At 27.8% G+C, this 21,935-nt stretch overlaps 1 protein-coding gene across 2 annotated transcripts in view; it reads right to left on the bottom strand.

The window, feature by feature from the left end:
* The window catches only part of Hsdl2 (Hydroxysteroid dehydrogenase like 2), a 41,934-nt gene that overhangs the window by 4,091 nt on the left and 15,908 nt on the right, over positions 1–21,935 (bottom strand). Inside the window, exons 5-8 of one of the 2 annotated variants that reach the window (XM_075372624.1) lie at positions 20,518–20,727; positions 17,867–18,097; positions 16,166–16,294; positions 8,116–8,272 (exon numbers count right to left, since the gene is read on the bottom strand). In XM_075372624.1, the coding sequence (XP_075228739.1) occupies positions 8,160–8,272; positions 16,166–16,294; positions 17,867–18,097; positions 20,518–20,727 (683 nt within the window). In that variant the 3' untranslated portion in view covers positions 8,116–8,159. Of the gene's footprint in view, positions 1–1,668; positions 8,273–16,165; positions 16,295–17,866; positions 18,098–20,517; positions 20,728–21,935 lie in introns of those variants that run through there. The other variant, XM_075372623.1, reaches the window with a different exon arrangement.

Raw genomic sequence — 21,935 nt, 5'->3', positions numbered from 1 at the left:
AAATTGTCTTATTTATATATATATTTTATAATCTTTGTTATAAATAGTGAATTTTTTCAAATTTACCAATTGAGTGCTCATAAAAAAAATTTGTTTGGGATTCCAGAAAGTATTACTTTAAATAATAAAAAGAAACATCCTAAAATAGGTATTACTCCATTAAATAGGCAATTCAAAATAGTTCTCAATTTAAATGCAAGAAAAATTTGATTTTAACGAGATATTTTTTGTCAATCTATAAAAAAAATTTGTTTGGGATTCCAGAAAGTATTACTTTAAATAATGAAAAGAAACATCCTAAAATAGGTATTACTTCATTAAATATGCAATTCAAAATAGTTCTCAATTTAAATGCAAGAAAAATTTGATTTTAACGAGATATTTTTTGTCAATCTATTTACATTCTAATCTGTTATTATTATTATTATTATATATTACATAAATATTTTTTCCTGAAACTTTTTTTACAATTTGCTATCTGTATGAACTTGTTGACACCAAAAAAAAATTCATGATTTCTATTATAAGCAATGAAATATAGCAAAACCTTTTAACTTACAGAAAATTATAGATTGTATTATCAATTTTTATATATATTTAAACTATTTATATAATAGTATACCATTTATTTATATATTTAAACTTTTTTTGTATTTTTAAACTATTTTATTACTTTTTTTAATAAGAAGCTTTTTCCTAAGGTCCAACAAAGTGGATTTGTCTTTAAAAACAATTCCATTTGTAGGATTTTCTACAATACTAGCTGTTTTATCATAATTTGATATTAAAACACTATACAATTTTTTTTTTTTTTTTAATGATTAATTCATAACATAAGCTTGAAGCTTGTGCATGAAAATATGGAATGAAAATTTTTGTAGTAAATGAAAGATTAAAAGAAAAATAATCAATTTTTAAAATTTTTTGTTCAATTACAAAATAAAACGTAATATTGTTAACTCTTTAATTTTAATTATCCTTAAATGCTATCAATAAAAAAATCATCAGTTTTTTAATTCCTTGAAGTTGTTGATTCCCTGAATCAACAGTTTTTTTGAATTCCAGAGTTTCTCATAAATAAGAAGTATACCAAATCTTAATAACAACAAAATGAAAGAACAGCCAAACACAAAAAATAAGGCACAGATGAACAAACACATGAATTATAAAAGCAAAACCACATACAAAATGTCAAACTAACAGACAATTAAGGTTTTGTCAGTAAAAAATCTAAATATTGCAAAACAAAGTAAAAAAAAAATTTACGTTTGCATGAAAGCTAACTTAAAATAATTCATAAAATAATTCACTTAAATAATTCATTCATTAAAATTATTTGTATATTTAAAAAATATATCATCAATATGGGAAAATTTAAGGGCTTCAATAAATTTAATCAATTATAATATGTCTCGCATAAAAATTTTCTCCATTCAAAAATAAACCCATAAACACCAACTTGTTTAAGCACGACATATTTACGTCAAAAGAGTCCAACATAATTTTATGTTTTCAAAGTGTGGATAATAAATTTGATTAAGTAATATTAAATTTTGACTGTGCTCTAATTGTACCTTTAATCCTTTTTTGGAACAGTGAAGTAGAATACAAGAAGTTCAGTAGATTTATACTAATAAAGATGAACATGATATCGGAAAAAAATCATCATTATTTTATGTTCTTTGTAAAGAAACTTTAATAACAAAACAAACATTTGTAGTTATATTAAAGATACAAAATACACTAGTATAAAAATACATAAAAACACAATAATACATAACAAATAACAGATTTTAAATTCAATATAAATTAATAAGTATAGATAAGACTAAAAATTAATTTCCTTTTAATCAAGCACTCAAAGACAGTATCATTATTAGATTAACTTCTTAATTGCTGATTTACTAGTCCACCCCCAAAAAAAACCTTGAGTATTTTTCCAGATACTTCACTGGATGTGGGGTTATAAATTACAAAACAAAACACTCATTTTAGAAACTAATTAGATACTTATTTAATATATATTCTCAAAACTGGAACGAATGAACATAAGTTTACCACTGAAAAAATTGTTTCAACGAACCCCTAACTAATTAATTTTGTGGTAGAAAGAACATTTTACCAATATTAATTTTTTATAGACAAACCCTAAAATCAAGATCTTCAAAAAATAAATCATCAATATGGAAACCAGAAAGAACTATTATTCGATTTTTATAAAACTTATCAATCAAAGCCAATATATTATCATAAACTTAAGATATGTAATACCTTGTTGAATAATGAATTCAAAATACGGTCCACAAAACTTTTGTGAGTATCTTGCTTTAAGTATAAGATATTAAAATAGTTTATTCATTTGTTACAATGACCATGAAAACAACAACATTCATGTGTAGAAAACTATATGGCGCATAATACAAGACACTCAACTCATTTGCAACAGTTAGGAAATAATCAATGTAGTAACTAAGTAGTTTTGGAACTGATAATTATTATAATTCAGAAAATACTATTTTACTCATAAAAATACTCTTATGAGTATTTTTTTTAAGTGGCAATTTATTTTTAAAATCACTAAATTGTGTAAGCTTGGAAAGGTATGCAATTCAATAAAATATACAACATCCCACAATTTCAACAACATTGTGTATTACATTTTGTGTAATACAACATTGTATATTTATGAATGTTTTTTTTTTTTTTTTATTTTACTGGTCAATCAAGCACCATAATTTTAATTTATACAGTTGATAGTATATTACACTTGAACTTTCCTCCCAATTAGTGACAAAGAGAATTTGTTTGGTGGTGATTCTAATTACGATCCTACTTAGGATAATATTGCAACTGGTTATGATAGTGATAGAATTGATGAAAATGATGTGACTGACAGGAATTCAGATGATAGAAAAATAGAGGCTAATATTGGGATTTGCCTGCAGTTGGTGATTTAGAACCAGAAGAGATGGAGGTAAATATATCACAGCTAAAGGTATAGGACAACTAGATAATTAGGCACCTCTAAAAGATGGTGAAGAATTGAATGAAATTATTTACAACCCATTGATGAGCCTGTTTGAAAAGATTCAGATATAGTGACACCACAAAAAAGTGCATTCCTTATGATTTCTAGAAATTGTCACTGATACTAATAAATAAAATTGTTTTAGAAACTAATTAGTATGCACAGCAGCAAAAGGTTTCTCAAGAAGTAATTTCACTCAAAAGCAAGGATTAATAAATAGGAACCTACCATTACAAAAGAAATTATCAGCTTTTTTTGTAAAATTATTTACATGGGTTTGAACCCTCTACCAACAATTAATCACTGGAGGAATGATTCACTATATTCTATCCCTTTAACTAAAGTTATGAATAGAAACAGATATGAATAATATGAGCGTGTTTCATTGTTGTAACAATAAAACTGCATCTCCTAATAATATATTATATAAAATTAAGAATATAGTAGATCCAGTTGTTCACAATTTTAGGATGGCATTAATACCCAAAAAAACTATGTGTATCAATGAAAGTATAATCCCATTTTTGGTGAGACTATATTTCAGACCGTATGTAAAGAAGAAGAGACGACACAGGTACAGAATATAATACAAAATGGTATCGAAAAGTGATTTTTGATCTAATTTTGACAACTGCAATTATTAAAGGTCTAAGTATTTATAAGACTGTTGAAAATCATTTCTATTACAGAATTGAAAGAAGATTGTAAATGTTATATTTTCCAGAAATGAGATATAAATAAATATTCAACAAGAACATAAATTGATTTCAAAGCAATCAAACGTAATTGCTACAAATATTACTACAAAGAAAAGGGTAAACAGTATGCAAAAAATCGAACAAATAGAGTGAAAACAACCTGTGCTAAGTGCAACATAGAAATGTGTGCAGTTGTTTTATCAACTCCCATGTTGCAAATATTAAGTAGTTTCAAGTCTAATGAAGTAATAAGTACTATATAGATTAGTACTATATAATATAGAATATATAGTATAATATATAGAATAGTACTACATAGAAGTAATGTACCATATATGATTCAAGAGTAGATTTTTTATGTGTTTGTTAAGTTTTTATTTCTTCCATGTTCTAAACTACTGTAAGAAAACTAATATACTTTCAAAATCCAGTCAGCTAATGAAAGTACACCTTATTTTTATTATTTTCTAACAAACATACATTTTATTAAATAGCCAATACATTAATCCTTATTTTTTTTGTAAATTACTATTTTCATGTAAGGTGCTCAAGCTACATCCACAGCTACAAGGAATTCATACACCTCGCACGAATTTTGGGTCATAATACCTACATTAGATATATCTAAACCATTTTAAATGTTTCCTAATAGAACACATAGGTTTACGCATGAAAAAAGCACAAAAATAATACCCTGTATATTTTTGACTTTGTGCTTAAAGAATTGCATACTGAGGTATCTATCCATAAACCCCAGTTGGCACTCAACCTGTTAATAGCATTTTTAATAATTTCATAAAAAGACAGTACAATAAAAACTCTAATAAATCACGATATTGCATAACAAAAAAACAACCACAGATGTGTGTAACCCATCACCTTAACTCGCCATATATAAAGACAAACCTAAAATTTTGATTCGTTCAGAAACCAAATACATTCCATTCCAATAAATATTTTCTTACTTGTTTTTACCATCTGGGGACTGACTGTTTCATAAAAAAACTAATATGAAATTTAAAAAAAATCTGTTTTTTACAAGTATACAAGTTTTTTTGTATAAAGATATTCTTTTCTTATAAATTATTTCTTAATATATTATTATTATAATAAAACATTACAAATTATTAAGTTTTTACTTGTTTTACATAAGTCAACTGCATCTACATAGCAGTTGTTTGGATATTTATTCATTTATGTTTTGTTTTCTTTAATATGTTGAACCACAATCAAAGAAACATTATAAACTATTTTTTTAATAAAAAAATCTTTGAATTATTCGATGCATATTCATTGACAATAATGAAAAAAAGCGTGAACAAAAATTTTATTTATATAAGGCATAAATAAGAAAAATCTAAGGAAAAGGATAATGGTAAGCTACACTAATTAATTCATAGTGCACGGTAACACACAACAGGTTTTTAGCAATAACAATATTACATATGTCATTAATTTATTAAAAATATAATGCTAGAAATTGCAATAAGGATCATTTTATAAATAATTCATGTTTGTGTCTCATTGAACCCTAAGGAAAAGGGGGTCCTCTCAGTTTTGAATTTTGACTGAGGAAATATGGCCATTGTGGCTGTGAATTGCTCAATTCAAAAACTAGGCTTCAAGTAACGTTTAGTAATTAGGCTCAAATGGCAAACTTCATAAAGGCCTATAACCATTTTTTCAAGATTAGAACTCACCTTGTTAATATTTAAAAATTGTCTGTGAAATTAGATAACTAAACAATATTATTGTCATGGAGAATATATCCTAACAATACGTAAAATTTCTTTATATCTACTTATAAAATCTACTTAATAACATCTTTATTAATAAAAATGTTAATAAAATAATACAGCATACTTTTTAAATGAGTGCAAATAGTTAATTATAATTTTATTTAAATTAAGATATCAAATTATCCAATTATATTTTTTCTAATAAACTTATTTACCGATTGTCTTCTAGTTCATGGCAGATTTATTTATTTTTAGGATAAAATACAAACTGGAGGGAAGTCCAGACATGATGTTTAACTTTGTACACCAGATAAATGTAGCAATATTTAAAAAAAACAAAATTGTTTGTCTTGATAGATATAGGAATTGAAACTCCATGCAGAGTGGATCTAATCTGACACACATACATACACACACACACACACACACATAAAAAAAGTGTAGAGCTCAACATGCCGTAGTACTAACAGCAACAACATACTTCATACAATGGAAAATATGGATCTTAAAAAAAAAATTTCTCCTTGATGTGGATAAACTTACTGGTGCACAAGAAAAAGGTAAAGTATTATATTTTTCCATCTGTTGGCAGTGGTTTTACATAATCACTTGCCTACTAGTACACTGTTTTGATTTGTCATATGTTCAACTCAGGCAAAACGAAAAGTGGTCATTATCAGAACAGTGAAGAATTAAAAATATATGGAAAACTTTTAGTCCAGAAACTAAAAGTTTTAGAACTAAAACTGGAGATTTCAGAAACAGAAAAGAAGTTAAAAGACATATTTAAAATTAACTGAGCGTATGTGAATATTCTCTCTTCATGAGCCCATTGATCCTATGAACAATGTAGACCTTAAAAAAAATCTAGCTGTAATGAGATAACAATCTAATTGTGAATTGTTTTAACAATAACAACTTTCCTACTAATGAAGAATATAAAAATGATTTCTTTACTAGAAATTAAAATATTCTGCTTTACTATAGCTCATAGCAAAATGTTTTTGAATCTATGGTAAATAAAAAAGATGTATTGCTATGAAGTATGTATTCATTTATATGTGATCCTTTTTAATATTGTGTAAATTTCAGATATTTCACATCAAATAAAACAAGAACTCAAACACTAAAAGTAATTTAATGGATTAATACAATAATTGCATATTAAAAAAAAATAAAAAACAATTGTCTTTATAACTCTAACTATTCATTGAAACTGGTGTAGAAAAACAATAATCTTTCTTCTATTTGATTGATGGATTCATCATTTTCATTTAATTTTGGAAATGCATCAATATTTTCTTCATAATCTTTTCCTATGCTTTCTTCCATATTTGAAAGATTACGTAAAGCTATAAAGAATTTTACAATATTACATGCATAGAACGGGTTTACCTAAGGTGAACAAGAAAAGGAAACTTTCCATTCAGTCCTTCAGTAAAAAATCCACAAAGTAGTACATTTTTCAATGGGCTCTAAAAAACAGCACTTGTGGTATATTTTCAGCATTTGGTAATACCAATGGTATAGGCCAAGGCCTAAAGTGATATATGGGGTCTCCAAGAAAAGCCCTCCTGGAAACAGCTTCCATTCTGTGACACAAATATCTGATCTATAACACTCAATTGTTGTTTTCACTCTAAAGTCAAATAGTATTAACATAAAAAAAATTTAAAGCACAGACAAGTATCAAATCTATTCAATGATTTTCATTTTTGTCCATATAAGCTGGTTTATTTTCACTTGGGACAAGTATTTTACTAACATACCATCAATGACATCACAAATGAGTAGGCATTCCAGCCAAATCACTAAAAATTGTTAATAAATCTACTAACATCGTTGGTCCAACAAACAGTACGGTTAAGTAGAGAACTGTTTATCACAGTGAAAATGTTTTGAGTAACAGTGCCTTTTCAAACATCATGCACATCTTTAAAACAACAGAATCATGAATCATTGTCCAGCCAGTGCAATACTATTTGTGTTATTGGTGTAAGCTACTTATTTTTATTGGCTTTGTGCTCAGGAAAGGTTCGATGCTAGTTAACACCATATTAAAGTTTTTGAAACATAACCTAAATCTTTTTCTGTACTTGTATATTTTTTGGAGGTATAGATATGATATTCCTGATCATCTCATATTAACTTTGCTTCCATATCAATTGATGATGCCAAATTCATTTTATTTAATTTGAATGACTAAAAACCACAGGCATAAAATCAAACACCAACTGTAAATGCAAAAACTAATAAAATAATTATCAATATTGTTATATTTTCACCCAAAAATCTGGGTCAAAATTATAAATCTAATATGTTTATGAAACAAACAGAATTTGTACACTTGTATACACAATTTGTAATATAACTGGTAGTCCTGCATAAAATACTTTATACACTAGTATTTTTATGAAAATACTAGTATTATAAGTATATAGTTTATTACTTATTAATTTATTTTTAATTTTTTTTATGAAACAGGCCCCTGGCTCAAATAGTTAATTTAATACATTATTATAAACATACATTATAACTGAATATTTTTATAAAAAAATGTTTACAAATATAAAATATAGTTCATATACGTAAATATAAAAATCTACTTTTAAAAAAAAATAATATACATACATTTTTGTTTTTATCATACCTCTTAAAGATAAACCATTTATTTCTAAGTTAACATTTACTGGATCATAACTTTGCTTTTAAAGCACCCATTAATTTCTCCAACTTCATTGCTTTTTGTAAATTTCCACTGATCTTTAATTTACCAGTCATAAAAGCAGCAGCTGGTTTCAGTTTACCTGAAAATGGATTTAAAATATTCATTTTGAACAATAAATAATATAATATTCAATAATACAACACAAAACCTACCTAGATTCCAGACATACAGACCAATTCAGTATTAAAGCATTTTAAATAAAAACATTACTTATTCTTTATAAAACTTCAGAACCTTACTTTTTTTACAATTTTGCTCCAATGTTTTAATTTCATGAGGGTACAGTATTATGAAATATACGAGATAGAACAATCTAATTTATTAATTTTTTCAACCCAGAAAAATAAAATTTCTCACATCTACTAATCAATACATTAAACTATAATTTATATATATATATATATGTAAAACAACAAAATAAGCACCAAACACAGTAACAGAAAACCTAAAATTAATACAAAGACTTTCATGGATCCTGCACCATAAGTCGGTACAAATTTCTACAATTACAATTATTAGCACAGTGGTCAGTATGTTGAAATATTTAAATTCATACATAAAAATTTACCTACTGCAATTAATTGATTATTATCATTATCTGTATTAATGTTAAGTTGATTGTCAATAATTATGAATGAATTTTTAAACTGAGTATAAAACATAAGCTCACTACTACAAAGAAAACATTTGGTCCTTGGGCCATTTTCAGTCCAATTATATTATTTATTAATTTCCAGTTATATATTACAATAAAAAATAATTAATTAAATATAACTAGCAATAACATGTTGTAAAAAAAAAGAAAAATAAATTTGTAAAATATTAGAAAAATTTAAAACTAAAATGAATAACTTACTTCATATTCTGAGAGTATGATCTCAAACTAACTCTCAGAGTATGTTGTTAATTCTCTGAGTATAATCAGATATAATTTTTTTTTTTTTCTTTATATGCTTTATAATTTGGTAGGCAAGTTCATTTACTAACACAGACTTAATGGATGTTATTTTTAAATTATTTAAAAAACAAAAAAATTAAATATATAGAGTACAAATTGATTATAATGACCTAGGGACTGGGTGAATTCAGTTGCTATAGCCAATAGTCAAAAACGATATCGACCAATATATGTAACTACTGTATAGAGTTTCCAGTATTGTACTTTCTTTTTCCTGTTTAGACTCTAGTAATTACTGTTCAGATAATACTTCAGAGGATGATATGTATGAGTGTAAATGAAGTGTAGTCTTGTACAGTCTCAGTTCGACCATTCCTGAGATGTGTGGTTAATTGAAACCCAACCACAAAGAACACTGGTATCAATGATCTAGTATTCAAATCCGTGTAAAAATAACTGACTTTACTTGGACTTGAACGCTGGAACTCTTGACTTCCAAATCAGCTGATTTGGGAAGACGCGCTAACCACTAGACCAACCTGGTGGGTTTCCAGTGTTGTACTAAATAGTATTAAATTTATTTTATTCTTTTCCTGTATTTTATGTTTGTGGGTTTTTTATTTTTATTTACAAATATAATAATTATATATTAAATACAATATAATGATATACGATATAGTATTCATATAATTTTTACTCCATAAGGTTTATTTTATTTTTGTATTTTTCAGAAATATATTTCTTATAAAACAAACAATAGAATAAAAGTACAATTATATTTTACAGTGAGAAAATTTAACACTGTTTACCGTAAAATGATTTAAAAAACTTTTAATACATAATGGTTAAAATAAAAGTGTAAAGTATGAAAAATATGAAATTAACAATACAATAAGAAAGGTTTTTATAAAAACGAATTAACATAGTCAAAACTACTAAAAATGTATTTAACAAGTAGCAATTCAAACATTTTTGATAAAAAGTCTGTGTTTAATGTTTGCTGTAAACAGCAAATTCAATATTTTTATGTATGGTATTCAAGGTTTCTTTAGGTTTTGATTTTGTCCACAGAAAGAAAAAATTGCTGAAGGGTTGAAATAGCAACAAAAGTTTCCTTACAACAGTATGTTTGTATTGTTATGAAACAGTCAGCAGTTTTAATTCTTCTTTAGCATCATCAAACTTTTCTGTTTCTCTCACATTTTCGGCAACTTCTACAGAGGCCAACATGTCATCATCTGTTAGTGATGGAGCTGTTTATATCTGATCATCGACTGTGACAAAGTCATTGAAGTCAGTAATTTTCATATTTTCAGACAAATCTAACTCATTAACCCATTGGTTAAACTGTTTTCACTCGTTGTTAAATTAAATGTTCTTGATAAAAAAACCGGCATGTGTGAAACAATTTCATATTGGTCTTTTGTCACTTTATTCCATGCTGTGGAAGCCATTAAACTTGAAGTACATTAACATTTTTTCAAACTTTAATTCTATGATTTCTAACCTCTTAACAACAAAAGTTTACAAAAATGAACCTTGAATGCCCTGGTCTAACAGTTGTAAAATAGAGGTTGTATTTGGAGGTAGAAAAATAAGTTTAATTGACTGAAGCGATTTAACATTTGGGTGAGCAGAGCATTTATCAACAAGAAGTATCTTTTGCTTCTTAGCTCTAAGTTCTGAATCCCACTCATGAAGTATTCTTTCAAACAACTTGGACATCATTCATACTTAAGAATTGGATTCATACTGCACTAGCAAGGACTTATGTTTTTAAATCAGCGAGGTTTCTTTGCTTTTCTAATAACTACCAGTCTTCTCTTATCTCTATCTGTCATGTTTGCTGCAACCAAGAGAGTTATTCGTTCCTTTGACATCTTCCCTCCAGAAGATTTTTCTCCCTTAAATTTGAAAGTTTTATCTGGCGTCAGCTTGAAGAAGAGAGCCATATCATCTGCATTATAAAATTGATCACTGGAGTATCCCTTCTTAGTTTAGGTCAAAAGTGTTTAATTTTTGGTTGCTTCAGATGGAACACCAGATGACTAACCAGAAATCTTTCCACATGCAATATCATGATGATTACGAAAGCATTGGATCCAGAAAGAACATGGACGAAAATTTAAATTCAGTTTTAATGCAAAATGCTCGGTCTTCTGCAATAGAATTGGTCCATTTATTGGAACATAAGAACTTCTTTGAATCTTGAACCATTTAAGTAATGCTTCATCAAGTGCTTGATACTTCTTATTTTTTATTTATATTTCTTATTTTTTTGGATGAAAAGAACTACTTCTCTCATATGTTTCTTTAATTTTATCTTGATTTTTCCAAATTGTTCGAGACAATTGAATGATTCACTGATAATTCTTTACAGATATCAGTGTTTTTTTCCTGTCTGTAACCTACAAACTATGTGTGCTTTTTCTTCTACAGATAGTGATTTTCTTTTAGACATTTTAAAACCCGTAAAAAGAAAAGCAAAAAGTAAAAAGTAGAACTATATATCGAATTAGATGTAATGTAAGATCAATTAGTGATACGTAGTGTTTTATGTTAACTTAACAACTGATGAAGGCGTAATGGTAACATTTTTTTTATGACTGTTTCAAAAGAAGTTGTTAAATACAGGACAAAATGCTGAGAATGATTCAACGCAGGTTTTGGGAACAAAATGACAGCTTACTGCAAACACAATTGTGACACTGTTACTACTGTTCAATTACGACAGTTCAAACGAATGGTGAATACAGTGCAGTATTTACTATTCTACATAAACATCTGCTCTATGTCTTAACAATATAAACTTTGCTATAGCCGACTAAAAATTACTTATCTAAAGATAAATAAGGTCGTTATTCCCAATTTCATTGTTACAGCTGATGTAGTTATAGCAAGTATTTTTTTTATAAATGGTACTAAATTAATACATACCAAACAGGGACCAATTTTTTCGTTGTTACAGCTGATTTGTTGTTATTAGCAATGTCGTTATAAAAGGTTTTTCTGTATATTATTTTTTTCTTCACATTTATTTATTTTCTCTGGTAACTACAGGCCTAAGTTACACTTTTAACAATTAAAAGTTGCCAAAAAGTTACACTTTTAAGTCCTTCACTATTAAAGTGAAAATAATGCTTTTCTCTTGAATATTTTAATTTTACTTTGTACTATTTCTGATGATAAAAGATACCCTTTGAAATTAATACATATGAAACGTATGAAGTTAAATGAAAAGTAGCAGCAAAATACATAGAATAAGAGGAAATATTCATTTTTAATATATAAATAAGAGGGGGGTTATATAAATAAGAGGAGAGGAAACAAACTGATGTGGAACAGTTGAAAGTAGATTGAGCAATTTTTAAACATACTTAACTTTTTAAGTATTGAGATTGTTATTCAAACTTTTATATTCAGTTATCAGTTGTTAAATGGCAGAATCATGCATATCTCAACGTTATTTATGATCTTTGAATTTCCAAACAGGGTATTTACGAAGTATGGCCAGATAACTGACTTACAAACAGAAATTGAATCGAATGGGTCTATGTTCGCAAACATCTACCAACGAGCCAATAAGGGAAAAGACACTTCCTTTCATGACGTCACTACCAACCTAAATAAAAAAAAAGATAAAATGGAAATATAGTTTAACTTGTACAAATAATTCAAGGTGTTGCTGTCAGATGATAAGGTTATATTTACCACACTTTGGGGTTCTAAAGAAATATTCCCAGCCTGTTTCCAAAACCAATGTGATAATCTCAATGGGAAATCATAATGTGAAGATCTGTTTCAGTCTACAATTTGAAGAAAATATTAAGGTTAACCGATTAGATGAGTTCCATCATGACAATGCCATAACCCTTGATAAACAATGGAGAATTGAGAATTAAGGGCAATGACTTCAATTTACAACTTACAGTGCCAATTTAGCTCAGAATGATTTTCATCTGTTGGTCAGCTAAAAACACATCTGAGCTAGAAATATTTAGTAATGAAAATGTTGAACTTTATGTTCAAACATGTTTAAGATAGCTTGACTTCAATTTTAATGAAGGGATGGGATAAATGTATCAATATTGACAGATTAAGTTAAAAAAAAATAAATAAATAAATAAAAAGACTTCAGTAAATCTTACAACTATTTTTTACGAACAATTGAAGTTTATAGTATATTAATAATAGAAAATCTGTTTGAATTAAAAAGAAAATTGTGATAATTATAACTAAACTACAGTATATCATTTGGAAAAACAACAGGGGCAATGTATTTATGTTGTTTTCATGTGTGAAGTAACTCGTCTACATGTTTTTGATCATTTTATCTATATTCATTTTTTTTCTCATCATTTAACAATGGGCAAAGGAAAATGTGTGTTTAATGTTAACCTGCATCAGGAATACAAATTTTTGAAACTGTATAGTGACAGTAACAATGAACGTGTTTATTGTACATTATGTACTGGAGAATTTTCTGTTGCACATAAAGGAAAGGGTGATATTGAAGAACACGTGAAAACAGATAAACATAGGAGGGCTATTAATGATACTGCTTCAGCAAACATAAGAGATTTTTTAAAGCCAATGTTGGGAATAATAATAACAGTGATCTGGAGTGTGCTGCTAAAGAAGCTATTATCTCATATCACACTACTAGACACGAACTTGGTTTCAAAACATCAGACTGCACATCTAAACTGGTTAAAAAGTTATATGACCCAAAATTTTCATCTACTAGAACCAAAACCAAGGCAATTATTGTTAATGTTATTTTGCCATTTATATTTGATAATATGTTTCATTCTTTGGAAAACATTAATTACGTAACAGTAACGATGGATAGCTCAAACAGAAGTGAAGTAAAATTTATTCCAATTGTTGTAAGATATTTCAGTCTGGAAGAGGGAATTCAAGTTAAACTTTTAAATTTCAATGAAATGTCAGGTGAAACTGATCAAATTTTGACTCAGTATCTCTTGCAGTGTGTGAAAAATACAAAGTTGAACAAATGTTGGCTTGTTATACTGCTGATAACATTAACAGTAATTTTGGTAGTGTGAAGAGAAAGGAGAATGAAAATGTGTTCAGAAAAGTTCAAAGTGATTTAGATAGACCTATTTTAGGAATTGGTTTTTCAGACCACATTGTACAAAATTCAGTACAAATAGCATGTGATTCTCTACCCCTAGCCATAGAAATTATTGTTATAAAAATTTATAAATATTTTTACATATAAGAGTAAGAGTAACGAAACTGGAAAGAGTTTTATTTATTCGTCTACATTAATGTTATCCCATTCAAAATAGTCCCCATTAGCTATTATACGCTTATGCCAGCACTTTTTCCAATTCCTGAAACACTTCTGGAACTCGATCTTTGGAATAGTGTTTAGCTCTTTCAGCTATTCACTTTTAATCTCATCTATGCTTGTAAAACGACAGCCCTTTATGATTCTCTTTATTTTTGGGAATATAAAACAGTCACACGGGCCATGTCTGGTGAATATGGTGTCTGAGGTATCATTACAATGTTGTTTTTAGCTAAAATTTAACAAACAAGCAATGAAGTGTGAGCAGGCGCATTATCGTGGTGCAAGGCCATGAATTGTTTCGCCACAAATCCAGGCGTTTTTTTTCAGATTGCTTCACGCAAACGGCATTGAACTTGTAGATAATAATCCTTATTGATAGTTTGATCTTGTGGCAAGAACTTATGATGTAGTATGCCGTTAAAATCTAAGAATAGAGAGAGTAAAACCTTCACATTCGACTGTACTGGAGCTTTTTCGGTCTTGGTGATCCAGAATGCCTCGGACGATGGAACCTTAGTTTCAACATCATATCTGTAACCCATGTTTCATCACCTGTTACGACACATTTCAGTAGTACTGCATCGTTGACTTCATTTAGCAACCTGAGCAACTTCCATTCGCCACTTTTTTTGTTCGAAATTCAACAATTTTGGAACAAATTTTGCTGTCACGTTTCATACCCAAAACATCCAAAAAATTTCATGGCTTGAACCAACTGATATCCCAACATCATCAGCGACTTCTCTGATTGTGATTTGGCGATCATTCATAACAATCACTTTTACTTTTTCCATGTTTTCATTGGTTATTGATGTGCTGGGAAATCCGGGGTGTTCGTCATCTTCAACGTCTTCACAACCTTCTTGTAAATGCTTATACCACTCGTAAACCCTTGCTTTACTCATAGCAGACTCACCAAAAGCAATATTAACATTTTTAAAAGATTGCTACATTTCATTCCATTCTTATAACAAAATTTAATACAAATTCTCTATCCATTATTTATACCGATAAAAAATTGCCAATTGTACCAAAACATATGTTATCCTTTTAACAGCTGACAACAGATTAAACAACCAATATGACTAAAAATGTACAGATAATTTTCAGACATGTTTACCAATACAACAACAAAACATTTCCAAGAATCAGACTAATACAACCCGTGAATTTCAAAATTCTCATTACTTTTTGAACACACCTTGTATTTGATGAATGCACATTGTTGAACCAGGTAATTCAATACCAAAGGGTAGGTTGTGGTTCAAGTTCTGAAAAAGTACCATATACTATTGAAGAGAAGTGAAAAGCAATTTTTAATATGTTTAAAAGACTGATATTTCATGCTGCAATATTTCTAAAATGGTTGAGTTTGTGATGTCTTTGCCTGGGACATCTGCTTTAGTTGAGAGTTTTTTCAATTATGGGGAACATCTGGTCTGCAGAAAGGAATAGACTTTCAATATCTACTGTTAAACATGTGCTAAATGTTAAAATTAATTCACAACTTTCTAGCTGTGAATTTTATGATGTAATTAAAACAAACAAACCATTTCTGAAAAAAGTTGTCGGGTGAAAGGTACAACTGAATAAATAAAGTTTAACATTTCAGTAAACTGTTAAGACTTTTAAGTAATTTCAAAAATATGTCCTGGGTTGAACCCAAAAAATGAGGAAAATGTGACTATTATTTACATAAATAACCCAGAATTATGGTAAAATAAATTAAATAACTATGAATAAACTGAACATACCTGAGAACATTTCAAAAAAGTTTTTAGAATCCATCGTTAAAGTAGCGTCTGGAGTTGATGATGGTTTACCTTTTCCAGCAGCACCAGATCCGGATTTTAAATCAACAAACCATATACCTTCTTCTGAACCTATAAAATAAAAACAATCTTATGTCATTCAAACAACCAGCAAGTTAACTACTGAATCAGACCTATTTCATGAGAATAAAATGGGGAATTCATGGATGGTCATCTCTTTTCTCAATTAACAGCATATAAGGAGATAATTGTAGCTACCATTGTATCCAAAAACCTTTCATTTCCTTTATCAATGAAGATGAAGTATCCCTATCAATTAATTATGGTTAGATGGGAAAGTCATCAAATATATGCCAAGTTTTAACTGGTCTCAATCAGTTTTGAAACTCTAAATAAGAGAAATAAGACAGTCACTGAGCTGACCTTGACATAAACAGTAATTACATATAAAATTCAGCTATTATAAAAGGTCTAGTAAAGATTAGGTAAAAGGTAGTAAAGATTATCATAAGACAAAAAGGAAAGCATGGGACAGAAATAGATGGAGACAATGCTGCTGCCAGGGACCTGCCAACAGGTAGAACACAAATTAATTTAATAATGCATGAAAACATGATACAGCAATAACTTCTTTATAAAAAAATTCCTTTCAAAGAAGTTAATCTGGTAGAATTCCCTAATCTAAAACTACTGGAAAATAGTGATTTTTTTTAACTTCACCTTTGGGCATTTAACCCATTTATTTATAAAGCAGTTATGGGCAAATATGTTTTCTGATTTTTATAAAATTTTACAACAAGGTTTGTGGTTATTAGATAGAACGATGTGTATTGATTTTTCATAACATTTTCTATTTCAAAATGGCAGCTAGTAGAGATGGTCAAGGTTGAACATGAGATCTCCCTTTACTTCCTGATAAAGCCATAACTATTGCTCACCCTTCCTTGGGTAGTGTCAGTGCCCATTCCACAACTGATTAGATATCATTATTTCTAGTTTCAACCACTGTCTAAGTAATGCTAGCATACTGCATAATCAATTTTGGCAGTACTCCTTTTGCAAACGCTCAATACATACTCATTCATTTTATAAATTCAATTATTTTGTTGAATAAATTTGTTAAATTCAGTATAAAATGAGTGGGTTAACCAAGTGCAAAACTACTAATTACAATTTTCATTTATATGGACTTTATCAGTGAAAGCACAAATGGGATAAAAAAAAAATTAATTTTTTTTCTGAATGAGAAGTATCTAGAAATTTTTTTAGACATTCAATGTACAATGTATAAAAATTATAGCTAACCTGACATAAGTGGCAAGTGTTATTATTAATTATAATTATATTACATTTTGATAATGTTAGAATAATCATTACTCACTATTACTTTTTTTTTTAATTTTCAAAGGATTAAAAACATAAATAAGAAAAAACTGTCACACTACAGAAGATATCACGAGAATATTTAGAACAACATCTACACTTAAATATTGCCACTGAAGCATGGTTGCAAAACCAGTTTTGCATGAAAAAAGTGAATTACCAATTATTACTAAGGTTTTAATAAATTCAGTTAAATCCAATTAATACAAATTTAATCCAATTTTAATAATGTTTTTTTAAAAAAAAGGACAAACAGGCTACAGTCATTAGAAAATATATCCAATGGAAATCTATACAAACCAGTAACATTAAACTGAAATATTGCTTGTGTTTTGGAGACAAGTTCATTTGATAAATTAGCTTCGATGGCATTAAATATTCCTTGTACTGATCCACCAGATGGAGCAGCTGATTTAGAGGATTCTGATGAAGTTTTATTTTGTTTTTCATGAAATTCTTTTGCACCAGTACCAACATTATGTGTTGTGTAACCATCCAAGAAGAAATCAGGCATAAGATTATCTTTGTTAGCTGAAAAAAAAACGAATTACAGAATCATGTCTACAATTACTACTATATACATTTTCATATATGTGATATTTACTATTTTTAGTCTAATTATAATTTAATCTTTTTTTAACCAAGTTTCTTTTAACCGTTTACTTTATCAGCAATCTCAATGAAACTGATATGTATGATGTTACATATCAATGAGCGTATGATACATTACATTATAATAATTCATTAATCTAATACAACAACGCTGAAAAGGTTCATTGCAGGAAAAAATAATGACTACATTAGCAGGAATTTCCTCATTCAAAAAGACAAATAATATAAAACAGTGATTATAACAATTTTTATTATTTTGTATTCTATAATGTTTTCTATTAGCTAGTTAACATTTAAAATCTAATTCAACTGATGTTTTCTCTTCCTGATTCCTGATATTTAACATTCTTTATCTATTTTGTTAATTGTTATCCTGTGCTCCATTTCCTTTTATTTAATTTCAAATATATATATTTTCAAATTCTATTGAATAAATTAGTACACAATATTGAGATAAGATATATCTTACCTAAATTTTTCATGAAAGAATTTTTAAATTAAAAGAATAAAAGACTCTACAAAAATTAAGGTAAGATGTATATCATATCTCAATATCCTATACTATGTGGTTTATTTAATAGAATTTAAATATAATTTAACAGTACAGAGAAATAATATGAATCTTTAGGAGATTAATTTCAGTATATATATATATAAAAACACATACAGAATGTTCCAGGATGTATTCCCCAAACTTCAGGTACTGATTCAAGACACGAAAATGAGCAAAAAAAATCATATTGACATAAGTCCGATTTGGCTTTGTTTTCCTTCTATATGCCATTTTGTGATTTTTCAACAAAAAATTATTTCTCAAGAATGGGTAAACCTACTTTAATTAAATTTGACAAATCTAAGACTACTGTCTTATTCTACAAAATAAAAAAAATTGAAAATGTTCTTTCAAATATTTCAAAATGGCGGCCATCTTAATTTTTTAATCTTAAATATCTTTGTAATTATTTATTTGATCAAATTTTTACTTATTACAAAATTTATTAAGTGTTTTATTTTGAACAAAAGACAACATGTCATTTGTAAAAATCCATTAACAAACAATGGAGTTATTACAGACAATTAACACGAATGCAAGCTGATAATTTTTATTAATTTACTATTATTATTTATTATTAATAACTTTTTTAGTGGAGGAAATAAAAACAGGCAAAGAATTATCAGCTTGCATTATGGTGTGCAAGCAAGGAATTATATTTATATTAATATTTATTTATATATATAAACTTATTTTAATTTATTTATCAAATTTAACACAGTGTAATATGCAATTAATGACTTTTACAAAGTAATAACAAATTCAATTTAAAGAACAAATAAACACAAAAGCATAATTTAGTTGAACTACAAAATGAACTATGAAATTTATAAATTCAATAAATCAAACGATAACTAAACTCATATAAAATCGAATTAGTGACATCATATGCAGCAATTAATTTATCTGACTTTAATTTACTATTTCATCTGTTTAATCTGTACATACAAAATTGAAATTTACACAAAATGAAAATTATTTACTTTAAAGTAAATAATTTTAGAGAGAGAGAGAGAAAGAGAGAGATTTTGGATTATATAACCTGTTCCATGACATTCTGTAGAAATGAAACAGTTAAACTTTTATGTGAAAGTTTAGGCACCTGATCTTTTAATACAGATTTAAACAACAAAGATTATCATAAAACAAAATAAATAAATTATATTATTACTTTTATTACAGGGCTAAGCAAAGCATAATAAAATATTTAAAGTAAAAATAAAAAACTTACTTGAAGTAATAAAAATAAGCTACAGATTAATATTACCGTGAAAAATGAGTAGCCTATTACCTCCCTATTTTAACTGCCTATCACTGGATTGACCACAATTGTAAACACATGACATTGAAGTATAATTTTTATTGTTAAGCAATAAAAATTTAAGCGGTAAATATAGCATAATATTCTAGCATAGTATTATGAGTATATCTCAAAATTAAAAAAGCATTAACACTTAGATCTGCAATAGTTCTACCTGGGTATCTAAAGGAGACACCCAACCTGGTATTTACAAGACCAGAAGTCTACCCCCACCCTGTATATCAACTGAACTTTCTAAGTTCTGATGAGAAATACTATGTATTTCTCATTATATAGAATAAGTAATTTTATTCTATACAACTTTCCAATGTACAGAGCTTCTATATAATGAATAGTTTAAATAAAAACCATTTTCTCTAGTGAAACATTTACAAATACATACATCACTATAAAACTAAATCCTGCAACCAAAAAGTAAAAATGTACAATTAAAAAAAATATGTATTTGCTCAAATATCAACTTACAAGGATCACATGCATACTGATCCAATTGTACTTGACTCAAACCTTCCTCTTTCAATACATCTTCATCAATATAAAAGTTGCCTGTGTTTTTACTATTGGCTGGATCACGGCAAAATATAGCATAAGCAGCATCAGCAACTATCTCTGGCTTTCTTGAATGCCGACCTGAATCAGGTCCAGTTAACATTTCTATTGCTGCTGTGTGAATGGCTACAAAGAAAAATAACAGAAAATTAAACAATATAATTTCAAATGCAAACATCAATATACACTTTAGCCAGTCAGGGCTCCCTTCACTTGCCTTTCCCTTCTAGTCAGGGGCTCTGCGCCCCCTGCATTCATTAGACTCATGCTTGTGAAAATAATAATGATAAATGAAAATTAAAGCCTGTTCAATTTATAAAAAACTATCAGTGTATTGTAATTTCTTAAGAATAACAGTTGGCCTCCATCTACAAAATATTAGTTATAACTGTTTACCCATACTTTGTATGGTAAAAATGTATTTTGCCCGGTTCTTAGCGTTACCCAATAAACAACACTAGGAGATGACTATACTATGTTTCTTTTTTTTAATTATGCTTATTTTATGTTTCTTAGTCAAGTAACTGAAGGCAAGAACAGTCAGTCACATTTCCACATACAGTAACAGTGGTTGTGTTGGATGAACCGCTGCACTGTACACAGTTGCACTCCTTAAAAAAATTGAGAACAAAACTTGAAATGGTTTTTAGATATTTATCTGAAGAGTATTTGCAAGCCCCAATTTAGTTAATAACTTGTTTAGTATAATCAGAAATGGGGAAAATTTGTTCCCCATTTTAAAATTAGTTTTTAGATGTTCGCATGAAGATTGCACATACCAAAAACAAGTTATTATCTTCATTTATTACAGAGAAATTAAAAAAATAACAAATTTCATTGTTTACAATTTTAATCCTTTAAAAAAATCCTTCCTTAGCATCCACTTACACCATAAGAACGCATATACAAATTTTCATTAATTTACCTTCTGCAGTTTTTGCTGGGTGTTTATGAATCAGTCAGTCAGGACAAGTTGCTTTAGAGGTACAAAAGATGACTATTATAAACATATATTTTAAAATTTTGGTTTTCAGTTTTAAAAAAAAATCTTAATGCAGGTAGTTATAAGTCAAAAGTTTAACTGATTGATGCCGCCTCTATTGTTGTATGCTGCAAAGTATGAGTAACTGTGTACACCTTTGCTAAGTTATTGAATAAAATGTTGAATGATTTTAATAGTATTTGTGGATTTTATATCAGAAAATGTTATAGATATGTTAATAAATGGAATTTTATAGTGAAGCAAAATTTAAAATTTTTTCAGGACATTTTCTCTCATATAATTTACTAGGATAATTTTTGTATTTTTGCAATTTTGATTGTTGATAACTCAT

This window comes from Lycorma delicatula, chromosome 8 (genome assembly GCF_047948215.1).
Source record: "Lycorma delicatula isolate Av1 chromosome 8, ASM4794821v1, whole genome shotgun sequence".
NCBI lineage: Eukaryota > Metazoa > Arthropoda > Insecta > Hemiptera > Fulgoridae > Lycorma > Lycorma delicatula.
The sequence above is the reverse complement of the archived record's forward strand: the minus strand, read 5'-3'. Positions and strand labels throughout refer to the sequence as shown.